Below are 19,339 nucleotides of genomic sequence, written 5' to 3'. Positions count from 1 at the left end.
TATGGTTATCAATTCCCTAATCCCAAGTCCATTTATTGAACTTTAGATCCATGTACTCCCTCCGTTCATGAAAATACAAAATTTTGATTATATATATGCTTTGATTCAGACATTTTGAATTATAACAATCAATATTTTTCAACACATAAAGATTTTATACATGAAAAATCAATGTGTGTGTGTGTGTTCATAAATATTTTTTTGACACACATGTTTTGGACGCTTGCATGAAAATATGTGTTCTATGTGCTTCCATTAAAAAAAGAGATAACAAGTAAAATATCATATGTTTTGGACTAGATTAGTTAAGATGATGTATTACATAAGTACATTGATAATACGTATGTAGCCCAGCTTGTACCACATACATGATTTTTCTCTATTATGTTCTTGTTAGCAAGATGTATTGGCACAAGAAAATATAATTGCAGAAAAACTACTATGCCAAATTAAACTATACCTATCATATAGTACCCTTCAAGATTGAAAATTTCCACTTAGTAATTGCTCTACCTACTCTTTAAAATTCTAACCCAATTGAAAATTTGAGATTTACCTAAAAATGGAAATTCTTCATGTCCGATAAGAGGAGCATGGAAAAATAATTCCATCGGAGTTGAGATACCTTTTTACCAAGATACAAATATAGCACGAATGAGTGATGTTGACCTTAGCCAAAGTCTTCCTACAAGGCAACTTCTACTATAAAGTGACCTTGTATAAAAGATTTCTACTCATGGGGCAATAGAGGTTGTTAGTCTACTTAAAAATTGAACTCTAGGATTAGACTAGAAAATACTATTCAATTTGGTTCATCTTTCCAATTAAATCATAAAGCACATTATGTGCACTAGTAATGTCACATCCTTGCTTGGGACATGTGAACCCTTAGATGTTCTTTGTAACTATTTTAAGTTGTGATGCACATATGGAGGCACGAGTATAAGCTATACATTAAGGTATTTCACGAACCGATGAAGTTTCACACACTATTAGCATGCTCCATGTTTCCTGAAGTTTTACTAGTACTCTCGGTACAAAACAGATATATCATCAATGAATGTGTGCAGTTGAACTATTTTCAAATGTGTCTATTTGTCATATGACACATTATAATATTTTATATATTTAGTATACATATTTTTTGTTAGTAAAAATGGTGCTGATGCATTTATTTTAAAATTTCTTGTGTATCTTTTATTACAAACAATATAATGTGTCTTAGTCGCTTGGTTCTAGGATTATTATGTTAATTGCTAGTTTATTGATGTTCCACTTCATTTGCTCATTTTATTAAATTATTCGTTAGGACATTTTAATCAAGGTACTCAAGTTGGATGTCAATGCTTCCCCCCTTGTCTACATTGCTTATGGTTTAGGTCCATTTAATATGAATATGGTAAGAAAGTGATCATTATTATTTCTTTCATGTAATTTGCTTCTTTTATTTACACACTCATCCATCTACCATTGTTGGTGAATGAGCACCAAAAGCAAGAGTTAGGAGGGAACCCTTTTGGATTCGGTCAGGGGTGAAAAGGTGCTAAACTTCCTTGGAGTAGGAACTAAGGACAGACGAAAACTTAGATAGTACACATAATATCCTACATCATGTGTAGGACACTAGAGCTCGCATAACAAGTAGCATGGCGCTAGGCCATCCTAGCCAACCACAATCAGTAATCAAAAGTGCCATTCAAGGAGAACATTGCCTAAGGAAAAAAATGCTAATATAAGATAAGTGTTTGATTAGATCAATTAGTTACATAAAAACCTGGCAAAGTATTGCATAAAGATAAAACTAGTGTGCTACAAGAAAATCTTGACCCATGGATCTAATCTAAAACCCACGCAATGAAATTAACAAACTACATTTTTGTCAGATAGATGGATTGCATCTCTTATAAGAATACATATAAATTCAATTCAAGTTTAACTCTGACGATCCAATCATCATTAATTAGAAACGACTAAGAGAAATACATTTTTTGAGGATGATAAGTTTGATAGGACTATACGCATATGTATCATTAATAGAGAACATACATCCAAATTAGTTGATGGTAGCTAGTTTTAGGGAGCTATACCAACCTTTCATTTGATGGTATCTAGTGTTAGGAGGATTTAGAAAGCATATGGTATTAGAAAGCATATGCAAGTTCTTCAATTTGTTGCATGTAAATAAATTTGAAATCGGTGATACTTTGGCAAACTATGTTATATTTTCCCAAAGGGTGTTGAACACATCACCCTTAACTTGATTCTAGGCTTGTAGCTTCAAACAATATGTTTTGAGGAAAATTCTTGTTTGTAGGACAAGAAAAGCATCCTAATCCCAATAAATATGATGAATTTACACATAACAGAGCATCTAAAAGGAAAGAAACTGAAGATTATCTTATCAATAGAATGTGGTCAAGACTTGTCCAACTGGTACAAGAGGAAGTCACGCTAAGAGTGTAGGAACTTTTTTATTTACCATAACATCATCATGTCATGTTTCTTTTGGTTAGCCGGTGGCAGAGAACTTGTTGCCTATCCCTTTTGGTCTCTTGTTTTTGTAGAGCCGTTTGATCGCATGCACATAAAAAAGTTTCCCTAGTAGTGCACCTACCGCTTAGTGAATATGACGTGTTGACGTATCATGCAAGTCTCTAACTAATATTTATTTAAACCTTTTTTCTTCTACAAGGATACTTAGTTCTCTCTAACAACTTCTTGTTAACATCAGATATCTATATCTAAAGGTAGCCATGACTCTAGAGTAACTACTTGATCAAAATTACATATATTATATGAATGCCATTTGATATTCAAAACTCCCACCTAGGAATGCCATAGTCCCTCTACCACTGTTCATAACTCTACTTCCAATGGAAATTTTTTTTTACCTAGCTAGGAGAAATGGACATTCTTTCTGATAAGTAACTATTTACACATAGTGGAGCATCTGAAAGGAAAGAAACTGAAGAGTATTTTTTTCCAGTAGAGTTCTAGTCAAGATTTGTCCAACTAGTCCACAAGAAGTCACCTTAAGAGAGTATCACCTTTTACCATAACATCATCATGTCATGTTTTCTTTCGATTAGTTGGCAGTAGAGGACTTGTTTGTCTACCTCTTCTGGTCTCATGTTTTTATGAAGCTATTTGGTCACTTGTGCATAAAAAGTTTCCTTAGCAGCGCACCTACTTTTTAGTCAACATGACGTGTTGACATATCATGTAAGTCTGTAACTAATACCTATGTAAACCTTCTTCTATGAGGATACTTGGTTCTTCACTCTACTGAAAAAAATAAGGTGAGCCATCTTGGACAAATCTTCGGCAAAGTATGTTATATTTCCCCAAAGAATGTTAAACACATTACCCTCGAATTGAGCCTTGGCTTGTCAATTCACCCAAGATGTTATTCCCTAAGAAAAAACTTCATCTAAGATGTTTTGAGGAAAATTCTTGTTTGTAGGACAAGAAAAGCAACTTGATGAAGCAATTATATGTGTAACTATTTAAACGTAATGGAGCATCAAAAAGGAAAGAAATTGAAGAGCATTGTTTTCAATAGAGTGCTAGTCAAGGTTTGTCCAACTCATCCACGAGGAAGTCACATTAAGAGTGTTGGCCCTTTTTTTTTTTACTATAACGCTCATCATGTCATGTTTTCTTTGGGTAAGAGGGTGGAACACAACTTGCTTGTCTACCACTTTTGGTCTCTTGTTTCTATAGAGCTAGCTATTTGGTCGTTTGTACATAAAAAGTTCCTTTAGCAACATACCTACTGCTTAGTCAACATGACGTGTTTACATATCACGTAAGTCTCTAATTTAGATCTATGTACACCTTCTTCTACAAGGGTACTTGGTTCTTCTCTAACGGTTCTTGTTAACGTAACATATAGACATCTTACGACAGTTATGACTCCAAAAGAAAAGGAACTACTTATTCAAAATTACATACATCACGCAAATGCCATTTGATATTCAATACTCCTGCCCATACGACTGCCATAGTCCCTCTACCGCTCTTCATAGCTTCACTTTTGATAGGAAAATTGAAGTTTTACCTAGGAGAAATGGTCGTTCTTTTTTTACCTAGAGGATTTAGCAAGCAAATATGAGCTTGAGTTTGAATTTACTACCCAACAAGATTTTGCCTAAGAGCTCATTTTACATGAAGTTCGTATAGCTGTAGTTCACGGTCCAGTTGGAACGCGGTAAATTCACAAGAATTTTGCATATATCAGTTTTACCCCAAGAGAAACTCTGCATTCGAAACAAGGCCCCTGTTCCCAGAGAAGTTTGTGCTTGTTATCCACCAATTCCGCTCCTTCCATCCACAGACTCAGAGAAACCACTTGAATTGAGGTGGCCATTGTCCTCATTTACCCACCAATCCCGCCCGCCAGTTAATGCCGGCAATTCAACAGCTTTACCTCACCCCGTGCCGGCAGCAGGAGTCACCTGCCAAGCCCGGCCAAACAAAATTAACAGCACGGCGGTTTCAGGTTTTGACCGCCGCAGTGGCCGTGGGCTGTCCTGTGACGTGATCATCAGCTGAGCAGGTAATCTGAATCGACTACTGTTATTTGACGGCTAATCAGTAATCAGGTGTCCTAAACGCTTAAACTTTCGAACGGGAAGAGAGAGATGGGCACACACGCACACACACTCTCTCTAGCTTTACTCTCGCTCTCTGTCAGTGTCTGCAAATGCTAGTAGGCCTCTCTTTACCTCCTAGAAGTAGGAGACAGCAGGAGTACTGCCATTCGGCTGGGGCGCCTCCTTTCTCCCTTTGCTTCACAGGCCAGCCATTCCAGCCGCGGCCGGCCGGCGTGAGCCTGACTGACCCCGTCTTCTCTTTCCCCCCGTCCTCCTCCTCTCCCTCCCATTAACAAATCCCTTGCGTTGCTGCCTGCCCAGAACCAGAACAATCCCTCTTGCAGCCTTCTTGCTCCTCCCTCTCAACTCTCTCTTTCCCATCACATCGCAATCTCTGTGCACGGAAAGACAAACAGTGCCCTGCTTGTCTCTACCACCCCTGGCTCCTACCTTATTAGCCTCACCTGGCCTGCCCATCCCCTGCATTGACAAGAGACAGGTCAAGAGCCATCGCCGGGCCTGGCTGCATGAGTGCTCCCCCCCTGAGGAAGGGGAACAATGAGGGATGGCGGCGGCGGCGGCAAGATGAGCAAGGTGGAGTTCTCACTGCTCATGAATCCCTGCAATTATCTTAACCTTGTTTACTTGCCTGACCTGACCGTCTTCTCCTTGCTGCTGCTGCTGTTCTTCTTCTTGCTGCTGCGTTTGATCCATTTTGCAGCTATCGTGGTCCAAGAGCCTGGTGAGGAAGTGGTTCAACATCAGGGGCAAGTCCCATGACTTCCACGCCGATGCTGCGGCAGCTGGGACTGGGAGGTCAGGTGAGTCAGTTGATAGCTGCAACCTGCTTGGTGCTTGGCCTCTCGGAGTGTCTCTCGGTGTGTGTGTTCTTGTGGGGCCCACCACTGGCTTCCATCTCTCCTACCTCTGTCTGCCACTGGAAGATCACTCTTTTGTTCCTTCCGTCTACTGTTCCCCCTGCCTTCCCCTTGTCCTGTCCTCCTGCAGCTGCTGCTAGTCAAACTGTCAAAGGCCTCAACTTTTCAGACTTCAGTACCTGTTTCCTGTTCTTTAATCATTCTCTGTTTTTGTAATCGAACGTCGATGAGTCATTCCTCTCTTAGATTTTTTTTTTGTCAAATTGAATACCCGTTCTTGCTGCAGGTGGAGCAGATGATGACTGGATGGATAGCGGCTTCACCAGGAGGGACTCCTGCGGCGCCAAGAAGAGCAGAACAGGTGAGGAATTCGTTCCTGCAGAAAAATAAAAAGTTTCCGCATTTCTGCTTGCGATTGAATCGTGCAGCGGCCCCGACCTCTGATTCCTGACTCGCGTTGCCCAACGCCGTGGAATTCCCGATCCAGAGAGGGCGTCGCGGAGGAGCCACGAGCGGTCGCGGCGCAGCAAGATCGACCTCGACGCCGCCGAGGCCACCGTCATGCTGGACTACAGGTGAGCCCTGTTGCGATGTCGCGGAGTGCGTCCACGAACTGGATCGATCGGTTCCGTCCGGGAGCGTGATGTCATCTTCCTCTTGTGTCGTGACTCGTGAGGGTAGGATCTTTGCTGCCACGTGGAATGTAGGTGGCCGCGCGCCGCCGGCCTCCCTCAGCCTCGACGACTGGCTCCGCTCCTCGCCGCCGGCCGACATCTACGTCCTAGGGTACGCCGGACTCTGTTGCCTTCTTCTCTTTTCTTGCGTTGTTTAGCCTGATTGATCGGCGGCTGATTGCCGTTGCGGTTGCGGCGCAGGTTCCAAGAAATCGTCCCGCTGAACGCCGGGAACGTCCTCGGCGCCGAGGACAACGGTCCGGCGAGGAAGTGGGTGTCGCTGGTCAGGCAGACCCTGAACAGCCTGCCGGGAAGCAGCGGCGGCGTTGGCGGCGGCGGGAGCCTGCAGACGCCGTCGCCGGCGCCGTACCCGGTGGCGGAGATGGACGCCGATTTCGAGCGGTCGAGGCAGAACAACCCGTCCTTTTTCCACCGGCGGTCGTTCCAGTCCGGGCTCAGCCGGAGCCTGCGGGCGGACGGCGACATCCTCGCCGGCCCCGGCCCTGCCAGGCTCGAGCGGCGTTTCAGCGTCAACGATCGCGTCATGTACGGCAGCAGGCCCAGCGACTACGAGGCCAACTGCCGGTGGGGCGGCGGTCAGTCCGACGACGAGGACGATGGCGGCGGGTCGCCGACCACGGTGTTCTCTCCGATGTCGCACGGATACGGCAATGCTCCGCCCATGGAAGAATACAGCGGATCAGTTCGTGGCCCTGCCAGGTACCTGCAATTTCAGTCAGTGGATCATGCCATCTTCTTAACTGGAAAATGCAATTCTCCTTCGTATTATCTGAAAAACTATTTATTTTAAAATCATGTAAACATATGCTGTTTTCATGAAATTTAGTTAAGTTTATTTGTACAATTTTGATGATTAGGTACTGCCTGGTTGCAAGCAAGCAGATGGTTGGATTGTTCCTGATGATTTGGTCTCGGAAAGAGATGAAGAATGACATAAGAAATCTGAAGGTTTCTTGTGTTGGGAGGGGATTAATGGGCTATCTTGGAAACAAGGTGAGTTGTACTCTATCCCGATTAATTGACAACAATGCAACTCAAACGTGGAATCAGAGAAAGAGAATTGGTTTGGTTCTGGTCGTTTTGGAATCCAATAAGAGGGTTTTGGTGTGTTTTTCAGGGTTCAATTTCCATTAGCATGTTATTGCACCAAACGAGCTTTTGCTTCGTCTGCAGTCATCTAACATCAGGTCAAAAAGATGGTGACGAGCACCGTAGGAACTCCGATGTAATGGAGATTTTGAGGAAGACCAGGTTCCCAAGGGTTTGTGGGCAGTATGAGAGATGTCCGGAAACTATCTTGGAGCATGAGTAAGCAGACACCTTATTCTGAGTGCATCAGTAGCAACTTTCAATTGCATATCTTGTGTAAATGTACTAATGCCATCCCATGTCTCTGCATTTTGTTTTAGTCGGATAATCTGGCTCGGGGATCTGAATTATCGCATCGCACTTTCCTATCGATCAGTGAAGGCGCTTGTAGAGATGCGTAACTGGAAAGCATTGCTGGAAAAAGATCAGGTGAGAGCTTAGCTACAACTTTGTAGACACAATGTACTTCCATGCGTATCTTCTGATCGTGAGTAATAGAAAAAGTAGCAAAATTCTTTCCAATAGTAGATTTCTTGTGACATTGGCAACCAGTGCTTTATCTCTTGTCATTCTTTTGCTTCGTTGATGTTACAAGGCGTCAATAGTTCGACAAAGTAAAAGGCAAGTACAATCCTGATGAGATGGTGTGAAACTTTTGTGCTTTCAGCTGAGGAGTGAGCAAAGAGGCGGACGTGTGTTTCCTGGCTGGAATGAGGGGAGGATATACTTCCCACCAACCTACAAATACTCCAACAATTCTGACAAATACGCAGGAGACGACATAAACCATAAGGAGAAGAAGCGAACACCGGCATGGTATATAATTATAGTTAAATTGCCAGAATTTTGTCATAATTTGTACATTTAATCGAACACCAGCATGATATATAATTATAGTTAAATTGCCAGAAGTTTGTTCTAGTTTGTACATTTATCGAAATTCGGTATCTTTTTATGCAGGTGTGACCGCATTTTGTGGTATGGAAGGGGCCTTAGCCAACTCTCATATGTTCGAGGAGAGTCTCGCTTCTCAGACCACAGACCTGTCTACAGCATGTTCAGTGCAGAAGTGGAATCGATCAATCACAGCCGAATTCAGAAGATGAGTTCTTGGAGCTCCCAGTTGGACATGGAAGAATTACTGCCATACTCATATGGGTACACTGAGATCAATCATTATGGATATACTGACCTCAATTTCTTTTGAAATGGACAATGCTACTCACTCACAGCTTGAGCTAGATGCCTCAACTGAACTGCGTCTAGTTATTGGTTGATTTCGATGCCAGTTATCTTTGCCAACAATTGAGGGCAGAGTTGACAGACAAGGAGTAATCTGCACTAAGTTTCTGCTACTGATCGATTGGTGCGCTGCATTTGCTTCTCATGGTTGTAGAAGCTTGTTAATGTAGACACTTACCTTGAGTTGAGAGAAGCAAATCTCGAACTTCAGCATCGCAATTTTCTGACGGTTCAGGTTGCTATCAAGATTTTACCAGTTCGAACAAGGTAAATACCCAGTACATGCACAAAAGCTGCCTCTGTGGCGAAATGAGACATCTGATGAGCCACTGGATGGTTTCTTTTGAAGGTCTCCATCTAGTGTTAGATTAGATATTGCAAGTAGTTTGGAAGATGAAGGAAGCTTCAATGGCTCTTAGAGACAGAAAAAAGAGAAACAAAATTGACCTGAGAAATGTCGAGAGAGATGCTCAAAAGATGATGAGCAGATAGATAGCATAGCACTGGCCCTTCAATTTGAAGGGCCAGGTGAATTTGGAAATATTCCTTTTCCCCCTTTCCTCTCTACATCTGTATACTTTGGCCGTATTCGGTTTATTCCTAGCTGTAACAATACTAGCTAGTTTTTGCTGTGTTTTGAAATCAGTAAAAGAAAAAAAGGTCATGAATGCCTGCAATGTCCTCAAATCATTTCGTTTCCCTGCATGGAGGAAAAGGTTGTGTGGAAGCAATGCATGGCCATCATGCGTTGACAGTTGCATTGCAGGCAGGGGCAATGCGTGATCAGTGAGCTGATGAAAAAGGCTACCTGTGACATTGCAGCCTTAAGTCTTCAGGAATGTGCAGAGGCCCTTTGTTGTGCTGGGATCTGCAGTAGTGACTGTTTAATTTGTTGTTGCCTCTCTCCGGTTTTCCCCCCAAAGCCATCATGGAGCCGCTACTCTTGCTTTTGCATTCTGACGTTTCAGACGATTATGTTCAACTCTCATTGAGAGTGTACTGTACTGGTGCAAGTGTGGGATCGTCCAATTTGTGATCTTGATGTGCAATCAAATTCAGACGCATGAAGCAAGTTTTCTACATTACATCCATCAATATATACAAGTTTTTTTTAGCCAAGCTATGCGATAGGCCCTCTTGGGAACAGACGAAGATCTCTCCTGATTGCCACGATAATTGGATTGAACCGATTGCTGCGATAAACTGTAGCGAAAGCTATGTATGTGATACTGTAGGTGAAGTGCGTGTTTGTTACCTCTCTTTTCACGCACACTGGGATCTTTGTTGGACAGTTTGATCTGACGGAAGGACGAGAGATCAACAAAGACCATCACATCTCAGAGACGAGACGACGGACCAAAAAGCGTCCCAACGTGTCTACTAGACGGCGCGCTTTAACCATGAACACTCGTGTCAGCCTTGCAAACCGTGAACGTCTTTCCACGAGGAATACAGTGTTCGCTACGTAGCAGCTCCCTGAAAAGAAGTGTCAAGTGTGTGTGTGTGTGTATTTGGTGGTACACAATTTGATTGTTACATCCATTTCGTGTGACTGAACAAAAACACCTCCTTTCTTTGGCACACAATGGGCCAAAAGTTTCAAAAGCCTTGCAATCAAGCGGCACACCCGCCGCTAGTGTACGTCGACAGAGTGTGTTGACGATAAAAGCGTGTGATAGGTCGGTGCACTGCATGGCGTGCTTGCATATGGGGGCCAAGCTAAGATCCTTTCCTTTGGGCATGGAAGTGACTGGAGTAAAGCAAAATGACCCTTGATCCTTTCGCCATCACCCTCGATCCATCCGTGGATGGATCATCACCATCGCCGTCGCCAAATATAGCTCCTATACAACTCCAGAAGCTAGTAGCCATCCTTGGCACAACATCAACCAGCCTAAAGCATACCAGTGAAGCTTAATCTGCAAATTAAGCAGTCTCAGTTCTGATGGCCAATTATATGCATATGCAGTGGCATGCATGGTGCAGAATGATGTGGCACATGCCCACATCTTTGCATGCCCTTGTTGTGGGGGTTCATTGCTTGTGTCCTTGGCCTCATGATTGGGGAGTGTGCCTCAGGTCGTCATGCTCATGCACTGCACGCAGGCCGGCCGGGTGCCTATGGCTGCTGCTGCTGCTGCTCTTTCCGAAGCACCACACCCCCGGCGTGCTTTAGCACGCATCATGCACGATTGGGAGGGGAACTGATCGACGAGCAAAGTGGCTATCATCGTCTACCCGTCTGATGGAGCCCGAATACCGAGGCACGCGATGTCTTGTTGATCACCTTCCAGAGCATGCGGCAGAAGAGCCCTAGCCCACAGGCAGCAGCCACTGTCGCCAGGAGAGTCCTAGCTTGTACTTGTTTGCTATAGTTGACATGCATGCAGCATCGTCTCTGGACCGGCCTGCCAAAAAAGGACGAGATTAATCAAGATTTACAAACAGTACATGGGCATGCATGGATATGTGGAAAGAAGGCAATCGAGAAAAAAGAGTACTGCTCTAACCTCTTCATTCATTTTGTCTAATTACATACGGTCCAGATATATGGAGAAATTAACGAGAACGCTCAGGAGGAGTTGAGGATTCATCCCCACATGCTCTAAATCTCTCCAGTTCTGCTGCTCAAATCTAATACTTTTCTCCAAGTACAAAGGTACTTCCATGTGAAGATTTAAGTCCTGCAGAAGTGGATTTCTACTCTCCAGCTCTGGTTCAAACAATGTGAGTATGCCTTATAAAAAAAAAACAATGTGCGTATGTGTTCCTCAGCTCCATACGCACAAATCAAAAACCAAATTTAGCTGTACAACTTCAATCAGTTGGTACGTGTAGCCAGCGAACATTCACGCCACTCCATGAGAGGCAACATAACACAGCGGACACATCAATATCTTTTGGATTGAACCAAAGACAAGGTGGACACCCTTCCTGTTAATTTTCCTTATGGAGTATCCAAAGGCATCCTTAGTGCATAGCTGCTTAATTAGCGTCCAACAGGAAATTTGTGCTTAGAGCACATAAGAAGACATCCTTAGTGCACTCAACCATTCTGTTCCTTGGAGGAGGGGTTAGGTTCGGAGCTAGAATCAGATGCCTCATCCAGTGCACTGTATATTGGAAAAGGTTATTAGCATTAGCAGCCATCAAAGCTAGGTGAGATTGTTGTACTTGTCTTGGTTTGTAGGAGCCTCAAACGATTCTGATAAAAAAGAGGCCCTTGAGTCAAAATCGAATATCCCATCCATTTCACAAACCCACCCCTCGAACCAAACATACTATTGCACCTATCAAATCTATTAAACCCACTAAATGATCGAGAGAATGACACACGACAAGTCATTGTATACTATCAACTGCAGGGCAATGGAAGCATGCATTTTGGTCTCTCTGGGACAGACAGAATCCAGCCCATGCATCTATGATCTACACACACACACACACACGAACATCGAAGAACTTTTTCTGACGTGCACGTCTGCACCTGAATCCGCACCGACAACACTTTCCAGCTTTTTACTGTTGTGAATTCAGGTCAACCCTTAACACTATCCTGCCCGCTGGAGAGTGTTTCTAGTAAACTTAACAGCAATTTGGTATAAGAAAGATGGCAAAACTGATTCAGTGTTGTACATAACACAAAAAATACTGTCTAGAATCACACAAGGTTCAATCCGAAAGATGCAGGTTAACGTTTCACCGTGATTACAGATTAGTAGAGCTTTTATGCAAAGGAGGCCTAAGTTGTACTCATGCAGTTGATATGATTAACTCTGTGCATCAAGTTCAGTAGGTCACTCAATTTGTCATTACTCTTTCACAATCATCTCGCCGTTACAACCAAACAAACATTCTTTTTAAAGAACCTTGCATGTATCTCCCTGGAATCTTCAAACCACGATGGTTCCATTGGGAACAAAATTAATTGCATGGTGGTGTCATGCAGATTACTCAAGTAGCATTATAACACATCGAGCCTCCAATGGAAGATTGCAAATAATAGCAGTCAGATCACTCAAAGGTGCTTTAATCACCAATTCACCACGGCCGTGTATGATTTCATGGTGCGTATCAAGCTCTCACTGAGATTTCCATGAGCGAGGGCCTGTCTCTCTGAATGATCTAGCATTTTAAGTAACTTAGTTGTCAAGATCCTTTTATACCTTGGACTTTTCCTTTCCACCATGCAAAGGTGCTAATGTACATTCTTTGCTTGAGCCAAGTTATCATTTAAAAAAAAACAGCATGGGTCTAAGTCTATAAAAGCAAGCTTACTGTCTACAGAAATGACATATTACACTAGATTACTCAAGTGGCCTATATTATGTTGAACCTTGAATAGTAGATTACAAATAATAGCAGTCAAATCATTACAACGTGCTTTAATCACCACGGCTGTGTATGGTTTCATGGTGTATATTATGCTCATTGAGATTTCACTGAACTAAGGCATCTCACTGGTGAATGATCTAGTAGTTGAAATAACTTTATTCTCATCTTCCTTTGCTAAGCCAAGTTATAGATAAAGATTTAGTGCGGTACTAAATGATTATTGTCCAAAGAAATAATAGACTGGATTAGAAACCATCAGCAAAACATTTATAACATACTGATGCATAAACATGTCACCTAAAGGATGATACATTGCATTGAAAGTGTGAGCTGGGTAGCAAGCGTACAAATAAATACCTTTGTTATCAATCAACCCCTTGTACCAAACTACCATCTTTATCAACAAGCACCCTTGCACCACATAGAGGAAGTTATTGTTTCAGCCATTAGCCCATTACAACTTCGGTACTTCTGTTTGAAGCAAAGTAGACTTGATATATGTGCCTGGAAAAAAGAAACAGAGGTTTAGTTTATCCTACTAATATTGTTGCTATATGAAAATTTCATATTGGGCATTTGCAAATGCTAGTGATACAAATTAAACAACGAATCCATTTGGCACAACGATGTTGTAAGATACATCACTGGAGTGGAGTTGGTAGAGAAATAACAGAAATGTACCTGTATTGAGTTTGTTGTTAATACACACTACCTGTAACGGTCTGGATTGAATGGCTCCTCGTTCCGTTCCCCTCCCACTCCTGGCGCACCCCCTCCCCCCTCCACCAGCCTCACGCCGTCGCCTACTCCGGGCATGGCGGCCACCCAAATCCCCTCCTCTTCGGCGCCGGAGGAACACCGTCCGTGCTTGGCTCCTCAAGCTCCTCCCTGGGCCACCACGGGTCGTTCCAAATTCCAGCGTTGGAGGGACGATTCCCCTTCTTCTGGGGCTTTTGGCGACGGAGCCTCTCCCTCATTCAAAGACGTGCTCCTCGTCGGCACTGTCCCCGTCGTTATCCCGGCTCTGACGACCTCGGGTGAGGCCTTGAAGGCTCCAGGTGCTCCATGAGCCTCGGCCGTGTCCTTGCAGGTCCCCCCACGGCCGGCGCCCGCATCATCCTCTACCCTAAGACACGGAGGTCTCACGTGGTAGCAGGCACTCCGAACGACTACGGATTGTTGAAGGCGGAGAATCGTCAAGCCCGTCAGGCGCGACACCGGCATGAAGCTCCTCCCTGTCGAGCGGTTCCTGCTGATCTCCGGGGGAGATGCTTCAATTGCTTCTCCCTGAAACATCGGGCGGCGGATTGTTGCTCTAGGCCCCGGTGCTTCGTCTGCCGGGAGCTAGGTCATCGTTCCGGCCAGTGCCCGTCCCGGCGCCCGGCAGCTCTTCGTGTGGTGCCTCGTCCGCGACCAATGCTGACCTGGTGCTCGGTGGCCACATCGGAGATGGCTTCCCAGCAGCCCCCGGTGGCCGCGGCGGATGTCCCTCCTGCGGACGCCGCGACAACTGCTCAGGGAAGAAAGCGACGTCATCGCGCTCGACGATCGAGAGCCAAGAGAAGCACGGAGACACCCGGCGGTGGTTTGGAGGAGGGCAACGAAGGCTTCTCTCAGTCCATCCCGAGTGAGGACGATCGTAATTTGATTGCTGAAGATCGCCCACTGAAGCCCAGGCACATTCTTGATCGCTCAGCTAGCATCGCCCGAAGAGAAGATGATCTTGCTCGCGCCTTGGTCATCACCATGATCAAAGGACACGAGGTTGGCGCGGTGGAGCTGGTGCGCACAACAATCGCCAATAGGTTTGAGATCAAGGAAGAAAGCCTAATCCTACGCCCGTGGGGATCGACTAGCTTCCTTTTGATCTTGCCTACTGATGCAATGCTCAAGCGCGTCTACAATGGCGGAAGACCCATCATCACCCCCTCAGCCCGCCTGCACGTCATGCAATGGACGCGTTTTCTTCAGTCATCGGCGGCGAGCCTCCCTCTGGCCATTGAGGTGGAAATCAGAGGCATTCCGGCACATGCTTGGGAGCTACCAACAGCCGAGCTGCTCCTCAATGAGTATTGCTGGATTGTTGGTTTGCATCCAAGCATCGCGGAACGGCGTGACATCTACCAGAAGAAGGCCTGGTGCTCGAACCCGAACTACTTCCCTGTAGAGATGGATCTTGAGATTGTTGAACCTCCATTGGCGGCGGAGCACTAGCCCGGGATGCACACCCTGAAGTATCCTATCTCAATCGTTGTATCTCAGATCGGGTCGTCCAATTCTGAAGATGATCCTCCCTCTCCACCTCCGGCCAATGATAATGGACGCCGCCGTCGCCGAAGATGAAGACACCGCTCGCCGTCAATTCCCCCAGAGTAGGCAGCACCAGGAGGCGCGTCATCGTCAACTCAGGGACGCCGTGCGCCAGTGCAGCCTCGCGACGGAGTTCATCAACAGTCTATCCAAGACGCCGGGTGCCCTCCTGCCGATTCCACACATCAACAAGCGAAGAAAGAAGTTGATGCAGCCACCTACTGAGGCACCTCGCCGAAGCCGCCGCCTAGCTGGTCTGGAGGCAGCAAATCTAGAGGTATGCCCTGCACATCTGAAGAAACGGGTTATGCGAGCTCTTGATTTGGAGGTGAATGACGAAAAAGAACAATTTGACCAAAGGATCTTGGACAAATATGCCAAGTGCTTCCAGCAGCTCCAGGCGACTCCGCACACCAAAGCTCTTGCTGCCATCTTCGGATGGTCACCTCAAGAAGATGACACCGCATTTGGGGTAGTGGAATGTATGGTTTGATTCTCAAGCTTTTTGGTTTGTTTCTAGTCGCTTATTTTCTCTGTTCTATGAATCCAACACATATACGATATGGAATGTTAGAGGGCTCAATTCCTTAGCAAGAAGAGATGCAGTGCGCGTTATTGTGGACTCTTCCAAAATTGATATTATTTGTTTACAAGAAACAAAGACGAATTCAGTGTCTAGGGAGATTATCCTCTCTATGCTAGGCAGTGACTTTGATAATAATTATATCTTTCTACCTTCGGTCGGGGCCAGTGGAGGAATCCTAGTTGCGTGGAGATCTCTCCTTGGGCCTGTTGGTGCAAGCCGGATTGATTCACATTGTGCTTTGGTTCAGTTCTGCTCACCTAATGGTACTGCCTGGTGGTTAACATGTGTCTACGGGCCTCAAGACAATCAAGCAAAAGTTCAATTCTTACAGGAGCAGCGCTATCTGCGGGCGCAGTGCACAGGGACCTGGATGGTGGCAGGCGATTTTAATCTTATTTATAAAGATGAGGACAAGAACAACACAAATCTAAACAGAGCTATGATGGGAAGGTTTAGAAGATGGATAAATGATATGGCAATTACTGAAGTTCCTCTTCATGGTCGTAAGTTTACTTGGTCTAGTTCCTCTACTAGTGCTGATCCTACACTTGTGAAGCTAGATCGTGTGTTCTGCTTGCCGGATTGGGAAGACATGTTCCCTGAATGTCCCCTGCAAAGTGCAGCCTCTGACAATTCAGATCACTGTCCTCTAATTCTTGGTCTCAGGGACAACCTAGCTGGCAAAAGGCACTTTCACTTCGAATCCTTCTGGCCCGGCATGGATGGTTTTATGGAAGTAGTCAAGACTGCCTGGAACTCAGTTCAGCCCTGCCACTGCCCTGTGGAGACTCTGTCCCTGAAACTCAAGGCAACAGCAAGAGGTTTGCAAAGTTGGAGCCAGAAGAAAATTGGGCATATCAACTCCCAACTGCTTTTAGCAAAGGATATCATCCACCAGTTTGATATTGCCCAAGAAAGCCGCACCCTACAACCAAATGAATTATGGCTGCGCAACAACCTGAAAAAGCACGCTCTCGCCCTTGCCTCCCTACTGCGGACAGTAGCCCAACTGAGATCCCACATTGGACGGCTCAAAGAGGGAGATGCCAATACTAGATTGTTGTTCCACATGCATGCTCGTCACCGAAAAAAGAAGAACTTCATTGCCAAATTGAGGGTGGATGATCCCACCATCACAACACATGAGGAGAAGGCTGCTGAAATTTTGGAGTTCTATTCTAACCTAATTGGTACAGATTGTACTCGGGATAGGACCATTGATCTCAACGGGCTGAACATCCCTGGATATAATCTTAAAGCCTTGGATATACCTTTTACAGAAGAGGTGGTGTGGAACACCATTAAGCAACTTCCTTCTGATAAAGCTTCAGGGCCTGACGGGTTCACAGGGCGTTTCTACAAGTCCTGTTGGTCAGTTATTAAGGATGACGTGATGGCTACCGTGCATACTGTATGGGAATTTTTAGGAATCTTTGGATGCTAAACTCCGCTTACATCACCTTGATTCCTAAAAGGTCAGACGCTGAACAGGTAAAGGACTTCAGACCCATCAGTCTGGTGCACAGTTTTGCAAAATTGGTGACCAAAATTCTAGCTAACCGTTTATCTAGCCGCCTAGACGAAATGGTCTCTCCCAATCAAAGTGCCTTCATCAAAAAATGGTTTATTCAGGACAGTTATATGTTGGTTCAGCAAACTGTGAGGTTTCTGTACTCCCAAAAGCAGCCAAGAATCCTTCTCAAGTTGGACATCACAAAAGCCTTCGACTCGGTATCCTGGAGTTTTCTCATGGAGGTGCTCCGAAAACTTGGCTTTGGATCTCGGCGGTGTGACTTGTTGCGTAGCCTCCTATCGTCTTCTTCCACTCAAGTTCTTCTTAATGGTATTCCTGGGGATATCATACAACACCGAAGTCCTCTTCGCCAGGGAGACCCGCTCTCCCCAATGCTCTTCATCCTAGGCATGGATGTGCTGGATTGGTGGTCACCAGAGCCGCTGAGGCTGGTCTCCTACAGCCACTGTCCCGAAGGCCAATTCAACATAGAATATTGTTATATGCTGATGATGTTGCCCTCTTTCTACGGCCTGCAGCAGCGGATATCACCTTGACCCTGCGAATGCTCCAGCTCTTTGGGGATGCCTCGGGACTCAAGACCAATGTGCAGAAGGGTAATGCGCTGCCAATCCATTGCTCCGGGGACAATATGACTCTCATCCAGATCCTGCTGCCTTGTGAAATCTTGGACTTTCCGTGCAAGTATCTTGGGCTGCCACTCTCTCTTCGAAAGCTTACCAAGGAGCAATTCCAATCTGTTATTGATAGAATAGCTGATCAGCTACCAGGATGGAAAGCGGACTTGATGACGCGTGCAGGAAGGGTGGTGCAGGTACAGTATGTATTAACTGCAATGTTGGTATATTTGGCCATGGCGACAGAATTGCCATCCTGGGCAATTAAAGCTATTGACAAGATTAGAAGAGGCTTTATCTAGAGGGGGCGGAAGGAAGCAAATGGAGGGCATTGCCTCATTGCTTGGCCCAAAGTGTGTCGGTCACGGGAACTTGGTGGTTTAGGAATATCAGATCTAAAATCCCTTGGACTAGCCTTAAGAGTAAGATGGCCATGGCTCAAGAAGTCTGATCCAAATAAACCTTGGGCAAGTCTGCCTCTCCAAATCAGCAAGGAAATGGATTGTCTTCTCTCTATGGCTGTGGTCACTGAAGTTGGTGGTGGAGCCAACACTCTTTTCTGGAAAGATAAATGGCTAGCAGGAAAAAATATTCAGGATATTGCACCACAGGTATATGCCTTGGTCTCTAGGAGAACAGTAGGAAGGCGTACAGTTCTGGAGTTCTAGATGCACTGATCAATCAGAGGTGGATAGAAGATATTCAAGGTTCAATTTCCTTGGAAGCTCTAATGGAGTATGTGGTATTGTGGGATGTGATCTCTGAGGTAGAATTACAAGTCGGGTACAGGACAAACACATTTGGAGCCTTTCTACCTCAGGACAATATACAGCGAAATCGGCATATGATGTTCTCTTTCAGGGGGCCATTTATTTCAGACCATATGAGAGGATTTGGAAGTCTTGGGCTCCACCCAAATGCCGCTTCTTTATGTGGCTGCTTGCCCACAATCGATACTGGACAGCTGATCGGTTGGCACGGCGAGGCCTTCAACACCCAGACAAGTGCCTCTTGTGTGATCAGGAGGAAGAGAACATCCAACATCTGCTCATTGGGTGTGTGGTTGCAAGGCAATTCTGGTACTCCCTCTTCCATCATGTTGGCTTCTCCCAACTTGCCACGACAGCCGCTGAATCATCCTTCGACGCATGGTGGGAAAGTGTGGGAGCAGTTGTTAGGGGCGATGCACGTAAAGGACTAAACTCCCTAATCATTCTTGGTGCTTGGTGCATCTAGAAGCATCGAAATGACTGTGTTTTTAATGGGGCTGCCACAAGCGTTGCCACTGTGCTGAGCATGGCTAGGGATGAAGCTCAACTGTGGACCTTGGCAGGAGCCAAGGGCCCCTCTCTCTCGGTTAGGGAGGTTGGCTAGGCTGTCCAGGTCTCGGATCGTCCTTATTTGTAAAAGCCGATTAAGTCTTCTTCTAAAGTGGGTGGGTGGGTGGGGGGGGGGTGG

General features: G+C 45.2%; 2 protein-coding genes across 5 annotated transcripts in view; one reads left to right on the top strand and one right to left on the bottom strand.

The window, feature by feature from the left end:
* Nucleotides 1-4,780: 4,780 nt before the first annotated feature.
* On the top strand, nucleotides 4,781-9,171 carry LOC101757956 (type I inositol polyphosphate 5-phosphatase 4). Of its 2 annotated transcripts, XM_004983144.3 has the most exons (11): nucleotides 4,781-5,189; nucleotides 5,317-5,416; nucleotides 5,760-5,834; nucleotides 5,961-6,048; nucleotides 6,155-6,259; nucleotides 6,349-6,867; nucleotides 7,026-7,161; nucleotides 7,286-7,476; nucleotides 7,578-7,686; nucleotides 7,925-8,073; nucleotides 8,218-9,171. In XM_004983144.3, the coding sequence occupies exons 1-11, from the start codon at nucleotides 5,154-5,156 to the stop codon at nucleotides 8,462-8,464; spliced, it is 1,755 nt and encodes a 584-aa protein (XP_004983201.1). In that variant the 5' UTR covers nucleotides 4,781-5,153; the 3' UTR covers nucleotides 8,465-9,171. The 2 variants fall into 2 exon arrangements, 1 of the variants encoding a protein (XP_004983201.1); XR_002675649.1 differs by lacking the exons at nucleotides 7,925-8,073; nucleotides 8,218-9,171 and having other exon boundaries at nucleotides 7,342-7,476.
* A 914-nt stretch (nucleotides 9,172-10,085) lies between these two features.
* Nucleotides 10,086-19,339, bottom strand: part of LOC101757280 (pentatricopeptide repeat-containing protein At1g03100, mitochondrial) — a 14,876-nt gene continuing 5,622 nt past the window's right edge. Inside the window, exons 3-5 of one of the 3 annotated variants that reach the window (XR_001393086.2) lie at nucleotides 13,192-13,338; nucleotides 11,010-11,612; nucleotides 10,086-10,907 (exon numbers count right to left, since the gene is read on the bottom strand). The gene's annotated coding sequence lies outside the window, so the exon portion shown is untranslated. Of the gene's footprint in view, nucleotides 10,908-11,009; nucleotides 11,613-12,068; nucleotides 12,625-13,056; nucleotides 13,339-19,339 lie in introns of those variants that run through there. The other 2 variants (XR_002675909.1, XR_215865.4) reach the window with 2 other exon arrangements.

This window comes from Setaria italica, chromosome IX (assembly GCF_000263155.2).
Source record: "Setaria italica strain Yugu1 chromosome IX, Setaria_italica_v2.0, whole genome shotgun sequence".
Lineage (NCBI taxonomy): Eukaryota > Viridiplantae > Streptophyta > Magnoliopsida > Poales > Poaceae > Setaria > Setaria italica.
The sequence above is the reverse complement of the archived record's forward strand: the minus strand, read 5'-3'. Positions and strand labels throughout refer to the sequence as shown.

Bases quoted from the DNA above. Each gene is read 5' to 3' on its own strand.
- LOC101757956 (XM_004983144.3), top strand. From the start codon at position 5,154: ATGAGGGATGGCGGCGGCGGCGGCAAGATGAGCAAG. The intron at 5,417-5,759 runs GTGAGTCAGTTG...TTCTTGCTGCAG, and splicing joins AGCTGGGACTGGGAGGTCAG to GTGGAGCAGATGATGACTGG. The intron at 5,835-5,960 runs GTGAGGAATTCG...TTCCCGATCCAG, and splicing joins CGCCAAGAAGAGCAGAACAG to AGAGGGCGTCGCGGAGGAGC.